General features: G+C 40.7%; 1 protein-coding gene across 5 annotated transcripts in view; it reads left to right on the plus strand.

The window, feature by feature from the left end:
- Positions 1–300: 300 nt before the first annotated feature.
- Positions 301–20,035, plus strand: part of LOC149312156 (nucleosome assembly protein 1-like 1) — a 41,291-nt gene continuing 21,556 nt past the window's right edge. For 2 of the 5 annotated variants that reach the window (XM_089524072.1, XM_089524077.1), the window contains exons 1-4: positions 301–447; positions 13,681–13,719; positions 17,923–18,011; positions 18,393–18,495. In XM_089524072.1, coding sequence (XP_089380198.1) covers positions 13,703–13,719; positions 17,923–18,011; positions 18,393–18,495 — 209 coding nt within the window. In that variant the 5' untranslated portion in view covers positions 301–447; positions 13,681–13,702. Of the gene's footprint in view, positions 448–555; positions 593–2,299; positions 2,382–3,798; positions 3,828–13,680; positions 13,720–17,922; positions 18,012–18,392; positions 18,496–20,035 lie in introns of those variants that run through there. The other 3 variants (XM_089524075.1, XM_089524074.1, XM_089524076.1) reach the window with 3 other exon arrangements.

Raw genomic sequence — 20,035 nt, forward strand, 5'->3', positions numbered from 1 at the left:
CATGCAAGCGCATGCGCAGTGCGCTTTCTACCCAAGGAGACCCCGCGAGCACGTGGCCGGCCCGTGAAAAGGCGCGCCGGCCCCGCCTATATGCAGGGCTCTGATTGGCTTAGAGAGCGTCGTTGGCGGCTTGATTGGCGGGCGAAGAAACAGAGAGAAAGGGGGGGGGAGTTTTTCCTTCTCCTTGTCACTAGGCAGCCCAGTCACGAGGAGGAGGAGGAGGAGGAGGCCCTTGCGCCTGCGCGGTTGCTTGGAAACAGGTGGCGCGCGTGCGTGTGCGTGTGCTGTGCGTGGTGACGTCGATTCTATATGAGCGCGAGCGGCGGGAGCTGGGGTCTCTCTCTCTTTTTTGCCGCCAGCCAGCCGCCCTCCTCCTGCTCCTCCTCCTGCTCTCCTCTCTCTGTGCGCCGCCTGAGTCACTGCGAGAGAGCCGGCCTCGCGCGGCAGGTAGGGAGCAGCGGGGCCCCGCGTGGCGGCCCTTGAAATGGCCGGGAAGGGAAGGAAGGAAGGAAGGGACAGAGGAGGGACTCTCTGAGATGGCGGCGGGGGAAGGAAGCCGCCTCGCTCTAGACCGCTGGCTCTTATGAAGCGGGTATAAAGGCCGCTTCTCTCCCCTCCAGGAGCTCGCTCGGGCCTTCGGGGCGAGGCGCTTGGCTCCTTCGGGCCTAGTCCGAGAAACACGTGGGGCGACGGGGCGGTTGGCCTCCTCCTCCTCCTCCTCCTCCTCCTCCTCCTCCTGGGCTCCACGTTAAATGGCGCTGCCTGGATCCAAAGGGGGAGGGAAGGTTTCAGAGACCACGATTGTGGTGTGAAAGCGCTTCTTTTCGGCGGGGCTTGGAGGCTGCGGCTTGTGGCGGGAAGGATCACGCAGGAGTTGAGGTTAGGGAGGGATGGAGGGCTATGCTAGCTATCTATCTAAACACACACATATTCATGCATACACACACACGGCTTGTTTTAATGTCACACGCTTCGATCGTTTGGAAGAGCCCGGTATAAATAAGTTGTTGTTGTTATTGTTGTCCGCCCTTTAAACGGTTTGGCTATTAAAACCTATAATTTGGCCACTAAAGCAACCCTCTGGAGTCGAAAGGCAATGGCAGAGCTCCTCTGAACGAATCTGGCCAAGAAAACCCCAGGAGACTTTCGCCTGAGGGGCAACATAAGTCAGAAACGACTTGGAAAAGGCACACAACACACACAACTATATATACACACATACACACATATATACACAGTATGCATATATGTGTGTATGTATATATATATATATATATATACACACACACACACACAGCATGCAAATATATATATACATATACACACATTCTATATATACACAGTATACACACACTATATATATACACACAGTATATATACACACACTGCATATGCACACAGTATATACATACACATAATAATAATAAATTTTATTTATATCCCGCCTCTACAAAATGCACTCTCTCAAATATATATATATATACACACACACACACACAATATATGTGTGTCTCACACACACACATATATCTAGTTTGCCTGTTAAAACAATCCCCCAGCTCCCTGTTTCCTCTCAGACTTCCAAGGGGAAAAACAACAACCCAGATCCGCTCGACTCCTGCAGCGTGTGGTGTATGACTCCACAGGGCTGTGGCTGCAGGTAATAAAAGACCTCTGGCCTCCTTTCCCTTCCCTGTCGGTGGAGGTTGTGGGAGTCTGAAAGGCCTCCTTAGCCGATGGCGGCTGTGAAGTGTTGGTTGAGGAGAGGGAATCTGGGGGGGAAAGAATAATAATACTCCCTTTTTAGGGCCCAGTGAGCATAACAAAAGAGACCCAGTGTGGGGTAGTGGTTTCAGTGTTGGACTCTGACCTTGGAGACTAGGTTTGAATCATAGCCCATGGAAACCCACCTTGGACAAGTCACACACTCTCAGCCTCAGAGGATGGCAGTAGAGAAGAAACGGGTGCCCAGAAAATCACTTAATAGGTTCACCTTAGGGTTGCCATAAGTCAGTAAGACTTCAAGGCATGCAACAACAACAAGCTTAACAAAGATGGGCTATTTCTGGCTCACTTGGTTGATGTGGCAATGTTAAATCATTCCGAATGTGCTTTGTTAGTGTTAAAGGTGCCACAGTACTCCTCAGGGTGTTTTTTCCCCCAAGATCAGGTTACGGGGCTGTATTTCAACTGAGAAGGCAAACTAGGTGATGCTGGAAATTTCAGAGGGAAGTGAGGACACTCGACTGGAAGTGCTGTTGCCTGTGTAGTTTATTCCCTTTCCTCTATCTGTCCCCAGGTCAGCCACAGGAACAGCGAGGCCCACTGTGTGTGTTGTGGGTGTAATGTAGCCAGGAAAGGGCGGATGTGAGCAAGGAGAGGCAAGTCCAATAAAATGTGTTTTTTCCAAAGATAATTCATGTTGTAGGTTGGAAAATGGTGGGTCATAGTTGGAAAGCATTACTGTACTATGCTCAAAGGAGGAAGGGGTTATTGTGGATCTGAGTTTTTCAAGGCATGGTTGCTTTCTGCACATTTATTTCACATCCCACAGTGGTGAAGGTGGTAATTTAAGTGCTGAGAAAGCCCCTAACAATCTGAGGCAAGTTGATGGTTCTCCAGTTTCTCTGGAATAAATGTTAGTAAGACGTTAAGTTTACATGAAATTCTTACTGGTTTTCAAGTCTGTGGAAGTCATTTACCTCGGTTAATAAAGTCTCTGACAAAGAAGCTCTTTTTTACAAAGTGTTTTAATGCCCTCCCCTTTTCCCTCCTCATTCTCTGACTGACTGGATTTTTTTTAGCAGCATTGGGAGGATGTTGAACAGCTGAAGAAAGGGGGACTTTTGGTATTGGTTTTCAGCATCATGTCTACAGTAAACAAAACAGTAAAGCTTGAGCTGAGTGAAAATACAGTTTTTATTTAGCAATTCTACTGTAGATGTGTGCCTGCCTGCAAGCAAGGTACATAGCAACTGCCCCCAAAATCTGTTATTGAACGTGCACGAAGAGCAAAACAAATAAAAGGGGAAAGCAGATTAGACTGCCTCGTCACCAGTTACCCCTAGCATGACAGAAAGCAAGACAATGTATCTTAAGCTTGATCATCGAAATGGAAATCGTAAAAAAGGTGGAGGCAGGTGAAAGGGGGGGGGGGAAACACCCCTAAACAAGCTTTCAAGCAGTATCCAGAAGGTTTGCCATGATTTTGTTTAGTTATGCAAGGCTTACCAAACCTGGTTGTTTCAATTCATGTGTGCATATTGTTAGTTTTGGATAAAAGGTTTGCTGGAACATGTTGAATTGTTTTTCACCCCTGTGGTATAGAAAGCTATTCCTATTCTTTCCATGTTATCTCTGCTTCTGGTACCAGATATTGTGTTGAAGAAGTAATGCCTAGGTACAAATCTTCTTTTACTGAGGTGTACCTGTATTAGTGGCTAATATGGAGGGGTTTTTTAACAAGTGAAAAATTTTAACATTTGGAACTACCTAGTTTGCATGTTGCAAGCTGGACTTAGCTAGCTTCCACAAACTACTAGTATTACAAAGTAAAAAACAACAACACTTCATGTATTCAGTATTTTACTAATGCATTATTTGATGGGGGGAAAGGCCAAAGAAGCACTAGAACAATCAAGGAAAGAAGACACCATCTGCTGATCCTACCTTAAATTCCTGCGTCTTCACAGGATGACTGCATGATAAAAGCCTCATCTGGGAGAACCCTACATTTTGTTGTGTACTTCTATTAATGTAAAATATTGAAACCTTACTCTCCTCTTACAAACTTTGCAGAAGCATAATGCTGTAAAAGTATTCAATAGGTATGTTGGCAGCTTCATTAAAGTACTCTGGCTTTTAGTGTTTACATTAGCATTTATTCCTTAAGTGGTACCAGATAGTGATTTGTCAATAGGTAGATCGTTTTAATGGCCATGTGGCGTCCTCAAATCTAGAAAACATATCCAAGGGCAGTGGAATTGGCCAAAGAACAAAATACAATAGCATTCAAAATCCACAAAACAGTGATGCATGTCTGGCAAGCTTCCGAAGCGCCACTGGCTTCTTCATCAGGCTAAGGTGCTAAGAATCATACAGGAAAAGAAAAATGATGGTGTTAGAGTCACAGGCATACATTTTGTGAAGGTGGTATTTTTGTTGTCAGTTAAGATGACCTGAACATATATCTGTGTCCATTTCTCTCTTTGGCCATGTGAGATGTGGCAGACTAAGTCTCGTAAAAGCCAGTAAATAAAATTTGAAATTGGCACCAGAAAAAGTAATTTCCCTTGAGATCCAGGATGTTTTTATCCTTTGTGAGGCTACCTGCCCCTTTCTTGCCGGAAAATAGTTTGGGTTTAATATGGTCCACTGTTGATGCAGTTCTAAGAAGTTGAGTGATCTTCATGCTAAAGCTCTGCTCCTTTTCTTTATGATACGCATGAATAACCTCTGTGAATTTGGGCTGGAGAAGATGCCCTCTGTGCTCATTATTAATAGTAATAGAGAATAGTATGGAAGTGTTAGGACAGGCATAGAGAAGCTCTGCACAGGCTTCTGTTTACTGTAATAGATATGTATAAGGCCTCCACGTGTTGTACATGTGCAGAAAGGAGGTAGAGTCCTTGCACCATGGAGGAGTCTTTCTGCATGTGAACACTTGCCTGTGTTGTGCCACTGTCAGTACCGTTGGTGCTCTCCCGTGAGTACTTGTTCACTGCTTTTTCAAGCAATGTTCACTTCTTCATTAAAAGAACCTGTGATTACATGTGGCTAATTGCGTCTTACTTTGGAAGAGTGGACACTCTTAAATGAATAAAAATTCTAACTAGGTTTGGTATGGTAACTGCAACAAGAACTTTTATTAGATCTTCCAAATCAGAAGTCTTTAATAGAAAATGAATTGTATTTTGGAACTAGATAATCAAAAGATATGTAACAGTTTGCTTATTCCACATTTTCCGTGCAGATATAGTGTGTTGACAAAAGGGCAACTCTGGTAGTTAGGTAGCAAATTTTGTTTCTGATGTTGTGTATAAAGCTACTAGTTTTATGGTGCTGTCCTGCCTATAGCTTTTAGAGGACCTTCTTATATCCAAGCCCTGGTTTTCTTTATTGTAGCAATTCCTATATAATCAGAGTAATAGCAGAGCTGTCTTAAATATCTTTTGTGCTGTGGTGGCACAGCACAGTGTCACTGCCCTGTCTGTTTTCCAGTATTTTTATTTACTAGCTGGCTTTATATCCCACTTAACCCTTTTGCTTTGTTGTTGTGTGTCTTCAAGCCATTTCTGATTTGCAGCAGCCATATCATGGGGTTTTCTTGAGCTGAGAATCTGTGGCTTGCTGCCTGGCCTCCAGAGTCCTTGTTCAAAACTCAAATCACTACATCACACTAGCTCCTCTTTTGGTACTTCTTTCTATTTTCATAGTTTGACTTAGTCCTAAAAAAACCCCTGCTTTCCTTTTTACTTCACCCATTGGTACTACAGGCATTGCCAGGAACTTGGTTTTTATGAATAATGAATATAAAACTGCAACTAAAGTTGTTGAGGAGAGTTTTGGAAAAGGGCAAAAGGTAAAAGAGGCAAAAGAGCTTGGATGCCTCTTTCTTTTGGAATAGATTCCTTTGAATACCTTTGGTGCTTCTTTCCACATGCTTTCCATCCACAGATTGGAGCATCCACAGATGGCCCCACCCCATTCTCAACAGTAGTGTGTGCATGCGGTCACCCCAACATGGTCATGTGCGTGTTGCATGCCAGTGAAGAGAATGGGACTTAAGGCCCCGTGGAATTTGCCATCCGTGTGTGTGTGTCCAGAACAGAATCTCCATTGGATATGAAGGGCTGACTGTATTATAAAAGATAATTAGCACACTGGGAAGTTGGGGTGGAGGAATTAGCAGCATGCAGCTTATGCCCTTCCCTTTTGCCTTAAAATTAATCGCTCTTTCTGCATTGCAATGGTGTGCTATGATGTTGTGGGACTGGAATCTGGGTCTGATTGAATGAATCTGAGAGGGCTCCAGAAACAGATCTTATTCTTGACATTGCAACATGAAATAATGTGACATATGACCATTCAGTATTTTGTAGTGGAAGGATTCCCAGCCCACTCCTTGTGTCATGTAGCCTTGCTAATGTGCGAGGCCAGCCTGAATAGTATATTGAATGAATTATATACTCCATAGTACACCATACTAGAAAGATAGAGTGTTTGATACCACTTTCCTAAATAAGGCTATTGTGGTTACAATGTTTGCATCAACATCCAGATCTACTCTTAGTTTTTTAAAAATTGAATCTATTTATTACGTCATAGAAATGTACAGAACACTTTATGATGAGCTCTACATACTATATTTATGCCAATTGTATTTGTAAACCACTCTTAAGGGCAATGCCAGATGGGTAGTATATAACTATTTAAAACCATCAGTAAACAAATAAATGTCCCTCTTTGTTTTCATTAACAAGAGTGCTTATAGTTTTCATTTCTTCCTTTCTTTGTTTGCTTACTGGAACAAATTAATCATAACAACAGCAGCAGCAACAACAACAATAATTTCTTTCCCATCTCTCCCCATGGCTCAAGGTGGAGAACAACAACAACTAATAGATAAACCACATGAGTTAAAAACATCAATTGAAATGCACATCAGTTTAAAAAGACAAATTAAAACAATCCATATTTAAAATTCACAATTTAAAAATCATCAGGATAAGCCTGCCGAAAGAGATTGGTCTTTAAAGCTGTTTTGAATTCAGGCAGTGTATTCAGCTGTCGAATCTCTTCCAGAAGGTCATTCTACAGTATACGGGTGGCTGAAGAAAAAGAGCACTTTAGGATAAAACAGCCTATACCTATATATCTCTTTCTGTTGTGTAATAATTATGAATGAGTGTGTGTTATATGTTAAATTCTTTGATACTTAAACGCATCATATTCTTAAAATGGTAAATAAATTTTTAGTTCTGCAAAGTATGTATTTCAAATCTCCTGAATACTGGTTATTTCCAGAACATGGAAACCAATGGGAGTTCCTCCAAAATAAAATTTCTGGGTTTTACTCCAGAAGGACCCAGGTTTGGATTCATCACAGCTTCAGCCAGTCTAATGTTGCTTCAACCGGCTGTTGGCCGGTTGAAGCTCAACCACTTGTTGAGCTAACAATTGTGTTGTTAGTTTACCCATAACTTTCTGTTGTGCTTTGTGAAAAAAAGTGCTCAAGTTTTCCATAATTACTCTTGATGCACACTGTAGAGCCCATGATCTTATCAATAACTCCCTGTCACAATTTGTGCTTGAAATGAATTAAAATGTATCTCTGTTTAAAGAAAACAAACACAAAACTCAGAAGTAAACACTTAGCATGAATTTGCAACAAGTGCCAGGAACTGTATGTATGTTAGCACTTGGTTTTTTGGTATTCCTTTTTTGTCATTTCACTTGAGAAGTCAGGATTATGTTCAGCTGATCATGGATCTGGGGACCTGCTGTGAACTTCACTTGCATTATGTCTGCCTTTGCTTACATTTTCACTAATGTAGAAATACACTGTAACTGTTTTCCTATTACAACGTTTTACTTGTTCTCCAAACTTAATTGTGCTTAAAGAAAATACTTGAATTTTGGCACTGAACATTGTGGAAGATGTCCTGCCTGTCTTGGTGACAATTTGATGGCAAATTACTCTGCCAAAGAAGAAAGCTGTTCTAGAATCTTAAATGAAGGTTGCTTGAATATTAGTGTTGGTGATACCATCCTAATGCCAGGCTGAACATACTTGATGTAGAATTTGGATAAAAAAATTCAAATGAATGTGAGAGAAAAACTGTTGTACTCTTTAAGGTACTACAGGACTCTTTGTTCTTATTGATATTTCCCCCTGAAAACTGCTTATTTACTTATGAATCTATCTTTGGTAATCTCTAATTTTTGTTCTGTTTTATTCCCATGGTGTGCCAGTCAGCTATTGCACAGGCAGAATAGGGTGCAACCAGTATTATACTATACTTAGTTGGTTATGTCAGTGCTTCTTAAGCTAGTTGATGCAGAAGTTTCAGTTATTCCCCCACCCCCCGGCTCCCAATATGCTTGGGGCGGGTACCATATTTGTCTCTATTGGCTACAATTATTTCTTGCTAGAAGCTGTTCAGGGGCCAGCAGGTGATAGATTATGGACTAACATTGTGGTGTTGACCACAATCAATTTTAGTAGCACTAAATCTGCTGCTCCAGAGAACAGGACCCGGAACAATGGATGCAGGCTATAGGAAAAGAGATTCTACCTCAACATTAGGAAGAACTTCCTGACAGTAAGGGCTGTTCGACAGTGGAACACACTTCCTCGGAGTGTAGTGGAGTCTCCTTCCTTGAAGGTCTTTAAGCAGAGGCTAGATGGCCATCTGTTGGGGATGCTTTGATTTGGATTTCCTGCATGGCAGGGGGTTGGACTGGATGGGCCGTGCGGTCTCTTCCAACTCTATGATTCTATGAAATCAATTTACTAGCACTATAGTGCATAACTGTAGACAGTAAGATATAGTGTCAAGTGTTTTTGTATATAAAATGGAATGATTGCTATAGCAGAGGCCTTGTGTCACATGTTCAGAACAGTCTTAGGCCTGGGACAGACAGGCCAAAAGCAGTATGCTGCCGCCGATACTAGGGTTCCGGAGCGCACAGCATCCACACACTCCAGAACCCTAGCACATGACGGTAGCGGCATCATGGCAGCGTCCCGTCCACACAGGTGCTGCCATGATGACGTAAGCGATGCGTACCGTACATATGTTGCTGCATGTTGCTTACGTCACAAGTGCACCAATGGCGCACTCGTGACGTCTGTGCGGCATCAGAAAAAGAACACAGTTTTTCCAGGTTCTTTTTAGGTGGAGGGACGCTGTGCAGTTAGGCTGCTGCGGCATCCCTCTGGGGGAAAACTGGACGCCTCCAGCCTGCCCTGACAGGGAGGTATGTACCAGGCCTTAATCAAATCTAGAGGTTTCTGTATCTGATGAAATTTACCAGGTACAGAAACTTAATTCTCAGGGTACAGCTTTCCTTAATACCACAGTCTCTTAATACTGAAGGCTGCTGGGCACATTTGGAGTTTTGATGGGGAGGGGTATGCTATGATGTGGGTAAAGCAACTCTGATTCTTGAGATCTACAGATAAAATTATCTCAAGCTACAAGGCAGAAACCTGGGGTCTCTTATGAAAGGAGTGATTTTCTCATCCATCATTCATTTTACACAGAACAAACTCTTGAGTCTCAGAGCCCAGTAACAATACCAAACTGGGATTTGAGCTCCATGTGTCAAATTACACTTTTACTTCGACAAAGACAACAAAATACCAATTTCACAAATGACAAACTAGAGATGCTGATAAAAACACATGTGAGACCGTGTCAAGACAGTCACCTGTGCCAAACCATCCCCCTCCCACTACATCAAAATGAACAAGGTCACTTGTACAAACTGCCTCCCAAGATACCTCTACTGCAGACAAAAACTCAATCCCTTGCATCTTACCATTGTCTCTACTCCTCCAGAATACTATTTAGCTCTCTTCAGTATGGCTTATTCTTTTTCTGGTTAATGGTACACTTCAAAATGAAGGCCAGGGTTGTAAGCCATTTTTAAGATAGCATTAATGGCCTACACTTTCTTTTGCACTGTGCTTGTTGTTATTGTGTGCCTTCAAGTTGCTTTCAGCTCATGTTGGCCCTAAGATGAACCTATCACAGGGTTTTCAGTGGCTGAGAGAGTGTAATTCACCCAAGGTCACTCACTGGGTTTTAATGGCCAAGCAGGGAATCGAATCTAGGTGATCCAGACCTTTATTGGTAATTGTAGAAATATAGATGTTTGAAGGCAAAAAGGAAACATAAGGGCTATACAGTCTGGCACGTTGAATGCCGTGACTCCGCCCCATCATGTCATGATGCCGTGTGCCCTTCTAGATGGTGCATGACATCATGGTGCAGCCTTGGCATTGCATCTACATGATGCAGCACCAAAAGGGCATCAGAAAGCTGCGCCACCATGTCTATGACACCCTTTAGAGGGCGCAATTAGGAGCTGTTTTTTCCAGCTCCTTTTTGTGCTCTCTGGAGGCCAGATCAGGGCCACGGGATTTGGTTGCCGCAGCACTGATCCGGCCAGTAATGGGGCAGCTACATAGTCGCAAACCCCATAGTCTTGGGCACAGTAGAAGGGGATATGAAATGACTAAAAAGCAAGTCATATGGAGGATTTTTGTATGATGTGATCTGATTGAGGTTGGTGCTGTTAAGTGCAGAAAGGTCATATAGAAGTGATCTTTTACTAGTTACTGTGATAAAGGAATTGGCCTTAAATAGTGGTGACGTGACAATATGTTGCTGTAAACAACTGGTGCATATAAACCAAATAATGCATCTATTTTATTGGTGGGGGGAAATTAAGATTCATCAGAATGGAGTATTCAGTTAATAGTTTTTATGTTCTCCTAACCAATTTCTGTAATTGTCATTCTGACAGCAGTTTCCACATTGATGACATGGAAAGCATATTTTGGAATTAAAAATTTGGGTGGCCATTGTGAGTAAATTGGAATATATTTGTTCAGGCCATTTTCAAAAATGGCTGCTGGTATACTACTGAAGCATCTTATTAAGTAGGGCACCTAATGTTTTTTTAAATAGATCTATGAGCTTGTACACCAGAATGAAAATCAAGAGTGGAGGCTGGAGAAAGAAAAAAGTATTTTCTGAAAGTATCTTGGACTAATGTTTCAAGAGGTCTTTGGAAGATTAATTAAAAAAAACCCAAAAACCTTATGTGAGACTTAGCTGACTTTCACTTGTGCATATTCTGAGTAAAAAAGTAGCTGAAATATTCAGCTTCTCTTTTTTGTGACGTAGGAGTCTTTATATTTTCCATGCTGTTTCCAGTGCTGGTACAGTAGTAATACCAAGGAACACATCTATTTCATTAATTTTGTATTTTCCATCTCACGTTACACAGCACAGATACGACACAAAAAATGATAGATGTTTATTTGGGAAAAACAAATGTTTGAGAGTACAGGCTGAGTATCCCTTATCTGAAATCTGAAGTACAGTGCGCCCACGGCTTACGTGGGGGATCCGTTCCGGACCCCCCCCCCCCCCGCATAAGCTGAATTCTGCGCATGCTCAAGCCCCATTCACATGAATGGGGCTTGTGCATGTGGTGATGCGGCGGCACGTGCCGCCCCGTGTGCTTCCATGTGGCTTTCTGCATATGGTCAAAGCCCCGTATAACGTACTCTAAAATCCAATACTTTTTGAGCATAATAGATACCTGTACTGTATTTACTGGGCTGGAGAGAGATAATAGATACCTGTACTGTATTTATTGGGCTGGAGAGAGCTGTATAGGTAAAACGTAGTCCATCATAATCCAAAAGAGAGTTTTGCCATTATTGAAGATAAAAACTTCAGTATAGCACCCAAATTTTTTCCCCAGACATAGCAGTGCATAGACTTCTTGAGAAATTCAATATTTTCTACCTAACAAAGGGGCCTGTGGCATCACAAAAGACAGACACCGTGGATGCCAAAACTGCTGCTAATGGAGTTGAAATTTTACTGATCTTTGTCTTGGTCTCCACATGACCAAGAAGGGGGCAGCCTCTGCCTGCATTGACATCCCTCCAGACCAACTGAACTACAGCAGAGGCAACATCTGATACAAAATATAGGCCTGTGACTCCAGTGCTCCTATACCATCACCTTTTCCCCATTTTCCCCCCTTTCTCCGCCTGATGAAGAAACCAGTGGAGCTTTGAAAATTTTTGTGATGCATTTTATACATTTTGTTTGGCCAGTAAAAATGTAACTCTTTTGTAGATTTTGTATTTTCTTTTATATTCCTGGGAATATTTCTCTTTATACAGCAAGCAGTTCTGCTCCCTTCTATACATATTAGCACTGGCTGTTACTTCAAGATTCTCAGCACACTAGAAGAATTCATAGTGTAATCCAGTGAAAATCAGTGCCACCTATGTTGTTCAGGGCTTTTTTGGTGGAAATTTTGTTTTGTTTATTAAATATTAAGATAATATGTCTGCACTATCTATCTGTCAGGAGAGGTAAGAGAACTGAATGCTGGGAGTGATTGATGAATGTCTGAAGGGATTTTGAAAAGGCTATGGTATGACAGTTGGTCAGAATGAGAAAGTAGTAGTCTGTTAGAGTTAGGGATGAGTTAGTGATATTTAGAGAGATGATTACACTACACTCTTAAAGCGTTGCTATTTCACTTGAACTACTCTGGCTGCCTCCTGTTGCATTCTGAAGACGGTAGCATAAAACCTCTCTGGTTGATTAAATGCCCCTCTCTAAATTGTAAATCCCAGAATACAACAGGAGGCAGCCAGAGCACTTAAAGTGGAATAGCAATGCTTTAAGAGTGTAGTGTGATAATTTCTTAGTCTAGGAACACTACATCTAGGAAAAATGAGTTCAGACACAGTTTTTGTGGTAGTAAAGAGTGGTGGTGTTCACTGGGGATAGACTATAAAATCTCACACATCAACCATGAAGGCATCTAGGCAGTCATGACCACAGTGGTGCAGCAGGAGGAGGTCCTTGCATTGGTGACAGTGGTTGGGATAAGTGAAAGCCAACACATTTGGTGGCAGCAGAGGGATAGGCAGAACCTCACATTTGGTGGCAGCAGAGGTGGGATGATGGAAAGCCCTCACATTTGGTGGCAGTGGTTGGAATAAGTGTAAGTTTACAAAGTTGATGGCAGCAGAGGGATAGGTAGAACTACATTCATTACTATGTCATTTCTTCAAGTGAATTTACCTCAGCAGCATGGGACAAGTTTGACCATGCAGAGTGGTCATACCTGTAGATCACACTGACTGTCCTGTCTTCAATACAACCTGTGTTTGTAATGTCAAAGATACCTGTATCATGTGCCACCTTTATAGTTGGTATTGTCATGCCAAGAGATTGGACTATTTGTCATGACAGTTCAAAGTGGCAGATAACTTGCCTTGTCTCAAAATAATGTAATAAAGCAATAGAACAATTCAGAATTTCTGTGGAGTAGCGAAAACTGTCTTAATCTCAGAGGATAACAATTTCACTATATTGCCCCAGATGTCATAGACCAGTGATGGCAAACCTATGGTACGCGTGCCAAAGGTGGCACTCAGAGCCCTCTCTGTGGGCACATGTGCCGTTGCCCCAGTACAGAGTTTGGCAGAGTCTGTTACTAGAAAGCCAGAGAGACATGGCACTTTGCAATAAATAAGTGGGGTTTGGGTTACAGTTTGGGCACTCGGCTTCTAAAAGGTTCACCATCACTGTCATAGACTAATTTTACATGTCAGTATATTAGTAATGCATATTGGATTTCTACTATATATTCCTTGCAGTGTCAGACAGTCAGCTAAACTCTGCAATTTTCTGTATAGCTGTCTTGTAATTTTATCTCAGTCTTTTCATGCAGCATCACATAGTGGTTATAACATGAGGGGCTGTGCAGCGATTAAGTTTGAACATTGCTCCAACAGCAGAAGCATGTATCTCCTATATTCATTATAAAAAGATAGAATATTAGTTCAAGCGTAAGATTCTGCTGTGTGCTTAACTTAACAGTAAAATAATTCTTTCTTTTCTCTTCCAGAGGTTTTCTGAGGTCTGGAAAAATGGCAGACATTGACAAGTAAGCATGTTCTTTAACTTTGGCTAAGGTACTATTATATCTTTTTAAGGGCTAGGATCAGCATGTTAAGGCATTTATGGTACCATGCTGGTGCCAGATGCAGAGCTCCAGAAAACTGGTATACATTTGCAAAAAGCAGACTTCTCCAAGATATGGCTGTGAAGATCAGCTTGGAATTTGTAAGCAATATATGTTAATTGTTTGACTTCATTCAAATACTTCTAGGGAGTAGTGGTTTTCAAGTGGTGGATGGCTAGTTAATACACCCCTTCTCTTCCCCCCTGTACATTATGAAAAATATGCAACACTTTATGGAGTCTAATATATTTGCCCACCTGCTTGTGTAGTTCTTGTTCCTCAAAAATTAGGGTTATTGGATTTAGAAGTTTGAACTTTATGTGGAGCATCTGCATTGAAGGTTGCTTTACGTATGTTATGAAGGCATGTACTTTGATAATAGTTTAAGCAATAGAAGCTGCCCATCAGTAGTTGTCTGAACATGGCCTCTATGAGAGGAGAATTTTATGGTCATACGATGGGTTTCATTGTTTCCTCACTGATGGTTTCTTTCTATGAATAGATTTAGCAAAAATAAATATGAGAATTAATTTTGTAAGGTTCATGCAGGCTGAAGAATCCACCTTGTTTTTTGGCACAGAAGTTTGATGTGTTAACTCACAACATAGTCTTGTCTTAACCATAAATCTTATCTGGTAATGTAATATAGGCAAAAATTTTATGTGTTCCTTTCAATAAGTAATCTAATGATTCTCAAGACAGGTAATTTAGACTATTGGTTTTAATACTACAGTCAGCCTTCCATATCAATGGGCTAGCCATTTGTGGATGGCCCTGCCCCATTTTTGTCAGTGGCACACGTGCACACGGCTGCACAAATACAGTTGCACACATGTCATGCATCCATTGATACTGATGGGACTTGAGGTCTCAGTGCTTTTTACTACCCGTGTGTGTGTGTGTGTCCAGAACTGAACCCCTGAAAATACAGAGAACTGACTGTACTCCTCTGACCTCAGCTAACTCCAAATTGATTTGTCCAGAATATTTTGGCATAAGATAGTACTTGAACTGGGCATCATATTTAATGCTTTTTACTACAGCATCGTATTATTTGTGGAAGGAAAATAGCTCCGTATTTCAATCTGTGATTTTAGATGGCCATTATTAATCTTGTAAAATATTTCAAGATGGACAAATTGTTGATCCTCCTCTACACCCCAAAATGCTTTGTTACTACAGCAAATAGTAAATATGTTGATATGTACAGTCAGCCCTCCGTATCCATAGAGTCTGCATCCACACATACAACCATCCACAACTTGAAAATACATAAAAAAGGGAAGGAAATCCAAAAAGCAAACCTTGGTTTTGTCATTTTATATAAGGGACACCATTTTACTATGCCATTGTGTTTAATGAGATTTAAGCATTCATAGATTATGGTCTGGAGGGGGTGGGGCTGGAATTAAACCCCAGTGGATACCAAGGGCCCACTGTGTTAACATGTTTATGTTTCTCCTGCCTACACTGTTAGTAAAGGGTGACAAACAAAAATTTAATTGTACAGTGGACCCTTGTTGTACGCTGGGGTTTGGTTCCTAGATCCCCTGTGTATAACAAAATCCGTGTATGCTTAAGTCCCATTAAATATAATGACATAGCAAAATTGAGTCCCTTATAAAAAATGGAAAATCAAGGTTTGATATTTGAAATTTATACTTTTTTTTGAACATTTTAAAACCGTGTATGCTTGAATCCATGTATAAAAAAATCTGTGTATAAGAAGGGCCGACTGTATATCCTTGGCCCTTTAAAATGGGATAGTCAAATGTAGTTCTCCACATATTTTTGGAAAACAGCTTCTCCAACTGTTCATCATTGATTGCTGGCTTAGGGCTGGTGGGAGTTGTAAGGCTAAATCTGGATGGCCATTATTGTGCTCACCTTCTTTAAGGGTTCACAGTAAACAAAAACAACATGAACAGGGCATATCAGCCAGAATTCTGTTGGCCCACTGCATAAATATTAAAATACAGTTGGCCCTCCTTATGCACTGATTTTTTTATCCATGGATTCAAGCATCCACGGCTTGAAAATCTTCAAAAAAAATATAAATTCCAAACACAAACCTTGATTTTGCCATTTTATATAAAGGACATCATTTTGCTATGTCATTATAGTTAATGGGACTTGAGCATCCATGGATTCTGTTATCCCCGGGAGGTCCTGGAGCCAAACCTCAGCAGATAACAAGGGCCCACTGTAGTTGTGCAAGCAGTTACACTTTGTTAGAGGTTGGATTAAGAGCAGTCCTTAGTGTACCCAAACTTTCATTGAAGAAATAGACTACCCCTCATATTTGATTTCATAGGCAGGGAGCTAATAGACAGTTGTGCATTAAGTGAGCTCTAGGCTTTGGAATACATTGCACAACTGTGAGATCCAGCATAGATGTGTGCATAATTTATGTTTTTCTTAAAATGCATAGACTTTGTGTGTTGTGTTCACACATTGACATGGAAGAGCACAGATGATATGTACAGACCATAGACATTGTATACACAGTATAGAATGGAGAACGTTGCATGCCTCAGATCCTGTCCCAGTGAGGATAGGGTGTCAGTGAGACCCCAAGTGTGTAGTACACATTGTGGAGATTTAACATGTCTGAAGCCAGTAGTGTTGTGTTTGAGCCTGTCTCTTCTCTTTTGATTTTGGTCAATAATGCTAAATTAGAAAGACAATGTTGTCTTCCTCTCCCAAATATGTCAGTTACAAATGATGCTAAAGGCAAGGTAGTATGCACTCAAGGGGGAGATATAAGTGGAAAAAATATTTAAAGGAAGATGTACACAACTCCTTTTTCAGTATAATTATTATCAAAGTAAAGTTTGAAATCCATGCTGAGTATGTAAGATGCACTATATAGTTTCACTCATCGAAAAAAGTGAAAATGAAATTGTAAGCTTACAGAACTCTGATTATAGTACAGGTTGAGTATCCCTCATCCAAAATGCTTGGGATCAGAAGTTTTTTGGATTTTGGAATATTTGCATATACAAAATCAGATATCTTGGGGTTGGTCTAAGCACAAACGTATTTATGTTTCATATACACCTGGCCGAGAAACAGTCCCAGGGCAGTAGTGGAGGTGGCGGCAAACCCTGGCCACCAGGCATGCATTCTTTTAGCCCCCATGCCTCTAGGCTTCCATGTTAGCCACTTACTTCTGCTTTGCGAAGGAATGAGCAGGAGTGCTGCTGCAGCTGCTTTGAAAATGGAAGAAGGCATTTGGTGGGCTCCCAGAGGCAGAGGAGCCTAAAGAATATGTGGCTGGGGCTTAACTGCCGCCATTGCTGCTGACTTATGCCATTTTATATAGGAGGACTTCAGCATCCCTGACCCATCACATGAGCTCAGGTGTGGATTTTTCCACTAGTGGTATATGTCGGTGCTCAAGAGTTTCAGATTTTGAAGCAGTTCAAATTTGGAGTGCTCAACCTGTATTATTTTATTGTTCTTAGAGTTCATTGTTTATATTGCAATCTAGTCAACCAATTGCGTAGAGTTCGGACAATCACTTAAGAAGTATAATATTCAGAAGATAAATAGCAAAATTTGGTATGATGCAATCCTTGTTGAAGTCAGATATGTCATGTCATCCAATGCAAATGTATAAAAGTTTCCTTCTTACTGATTCTGATAGATGCCTGTTTGCCACTATAGTTAGTATCTGGAAAAAAATCTCTTAACTAGAGGGTTTTCTTAATTGCAAAAGGCATAACTGAAGCACATCCTGCTGTGCTTTGAATTTGAATATCCTCAGTTAGAATGCACATAATTCGAGATTTATTGCATAACAGTGCAACTCTGGCATTTAAGCAGAAATGTGAGGGAAAAGAGGTTACAGGAGATGAGATAGCTGTTATGCATCATGAATCTGTACTGTAAAAGAACACCAGTATGAAAGTATTTGCCTCTGGTTATACTAGCTTTTGAAAGCCAAAAAAGCAAACGACTATGTAGTAGAGAGAGAACTGGGTTTGCTGTAGAGAAATGATTTGAAAGGCTGTATCTTCTGATATATTCTGAACTAGAATGTTGTGAGATTTTATCTGATGTAACTTCTTAGAATAACTTGTATACAGATTCAGACTCTTGGTTTGTTGTACTTTTTAATAGTAAAGAACAAGCTGAACTTGACCAGCAAGACATGGAAGATGTTGAAGAAGTAGAAGAAGAAGAATCTGGAGAGGATGCTAATAGCAAAGGTAAGGGTACTATGAGTTGAGGTGAGATTATTAAAATTTGTTCTGTAAATAAACACAAGATATGCTTTATGCATTTTATTCAGAAACCTGCTCAGAAGGCAATGTATAATCTGTGTGACTTTGTCTCTTAGGCTTGATTGTAGCCTTGTATAATAAGCTATCCCTCAGGGTATTTAGTTTTTCATACCGAACATGTTGTCATGCTCCTGTAACATTGGATTTGTCAAGGTAGGGTGTTGTTATTTTATTTGATACTTGCCTTCTGGACACTAATACTGTACGGGTCTTGATGGAAAGATCTTAATGTCCACCACAAAACTAGAGCTATTTTTAATAAGCTTGTATAATTTTTTTAAAAGTCTCATATTTGTTTTTGTTAAGCTCGTCAGTTGACTGTACAAATGATGCAAAATCCTCAGATTCTTGCAGCCCTTCAGGAAAGACTTGATGGTCTGGTTGGAACACCTACAGGATATATAGAAAGGTACAGTGTGTTCTGTTGCTAACTATATTGTGAAAGCCACAATCTGTAAGAGTGATATCTTTATTAAAGCCTATTTATTGTCTTTTGCCACTTGATAGTTGAAATTATTTAAATTATGTCAAATACTGATCATTTTGCAAAAGGTTGGGAAAATATGCTTTGAATAAAAATACTAAATGTTAAATCATAGTCAAAATCAGGAGTAGAGCAATCTTCTTCAGAAAGTTGGTTCTAACGGATCCCCCCCCCCCCCAGCTCAACCACCACCTTTATTTGCTTGGGAGGAATTGTTGTAATTCATTTGAACTGTTTGTAAATAGAAATGCATACAATTGTACATATCTCTTGGTAAGATATACTGATAAGAGATATAGGCCTGTTACAGACTGCCAAAATAAAGCTGCTTCGGGTCTCTTTGGAGGTATGCTATTTAAAAGATGCATGGGTCCTAAGAGTCCGGAGGTCACGCCAAAGCCACACTCCATTCCTAAGCTCTGGAGTGCAGCTTTGGTGCAGCTTCCGGATTCTTAGGATGCATGCATCATTTAAACAGCATACCTCCAAAGAGACCCGAAGCAGCTTTATTTTGGCAGTCTGTAACAGGCCATAGATTCCATTTGTGTCTGTTTAAGGCTTGGGGCTGTTTGCACAGTTTTGTACAAAGCTTTTATTTTTGAAAACTTCATACTGAATTTGTTTCCCCACTTGCTCTTAATAACAATGCAGTCCTTTCTCAATTTTAGAATTATTGAGGGAAGGGTAGAAGGAGGGAGAATGCAGTGTCTTCAAAGAGCTCTTGTAATAAAATTGGAAAAATATTTATTTCTTTTGATAATCCGAATTTCTAAGGATGAACAAACAAATTTTATTAATTAGTAAAGGTTGTCAGTTTTAACAGTGTAATTACAAAAATATAATCACATGACCAAAGTACATACAAAATATTTAACCTATCAGCTCATTTTATATGCCAGTGCAAGAAATATGAACCCAAACTTCAGCCCATTCCTTTTTAATTGACTGAATTATCATTAGAATACTGTTCAGATCACATAATCTGAATTTCTAAGAGCAGCATAGAGTGAAAGCCAAATAACTAATTGGCCATATTGCTGGAAATGCACAGACCATTTGATATTACTGAATCCCCATGTCTGCGCTTAGGTAGCATGCTGCTCACAAGCTGTACGTGGTCTCTCAAAGGCCTCTGCTGCCAGGTCTGAATTTCCCATAAAGGTAAAAAGCACTGATTTCTGTCTGCATGTGATGCCCTGCTGTGTATCATGAAAATAAGAGCTTTACTGTAAAACAAGGCATATGTGGGATGTGCACCTTTTAAAAAAGGCACTTTGCTCCCTGAAGTGTTCTGCTGTGTGTGCTTTGTTTCAAAGCAGAATGTTCTTTTTTCAAGGTTTTGTTTGCTGCTGTTACATTTCAGCAGTGCAGGGGGTGGGTCCCACTCTAGGAGAAAGGTGGCATATAAATGAAATAAATAAAATAAATAAATAAAATAAAGAATGTGTGGCCCTCAGTGAGGGCA

The sequence above is a fragment of the Sceloporus occidentalis genome, unplaced genomic scaffold (assembly GCF_023333645.1).
Source record: "Sceloporus occidentalis isolate IW3139 unplaced genomic scaffold, rSceOcc1.0.p SCAF_5, whole genome shotgun sequence".
In the NCBI taxonomy this organism is placed as follows: domain Eukaryota; kingdom Metazoa; phylum Chordata; class Lepidosauria; order Squamata; family Phrynosomatidae; genus Sceloporus; species Sceloporus occidentalis.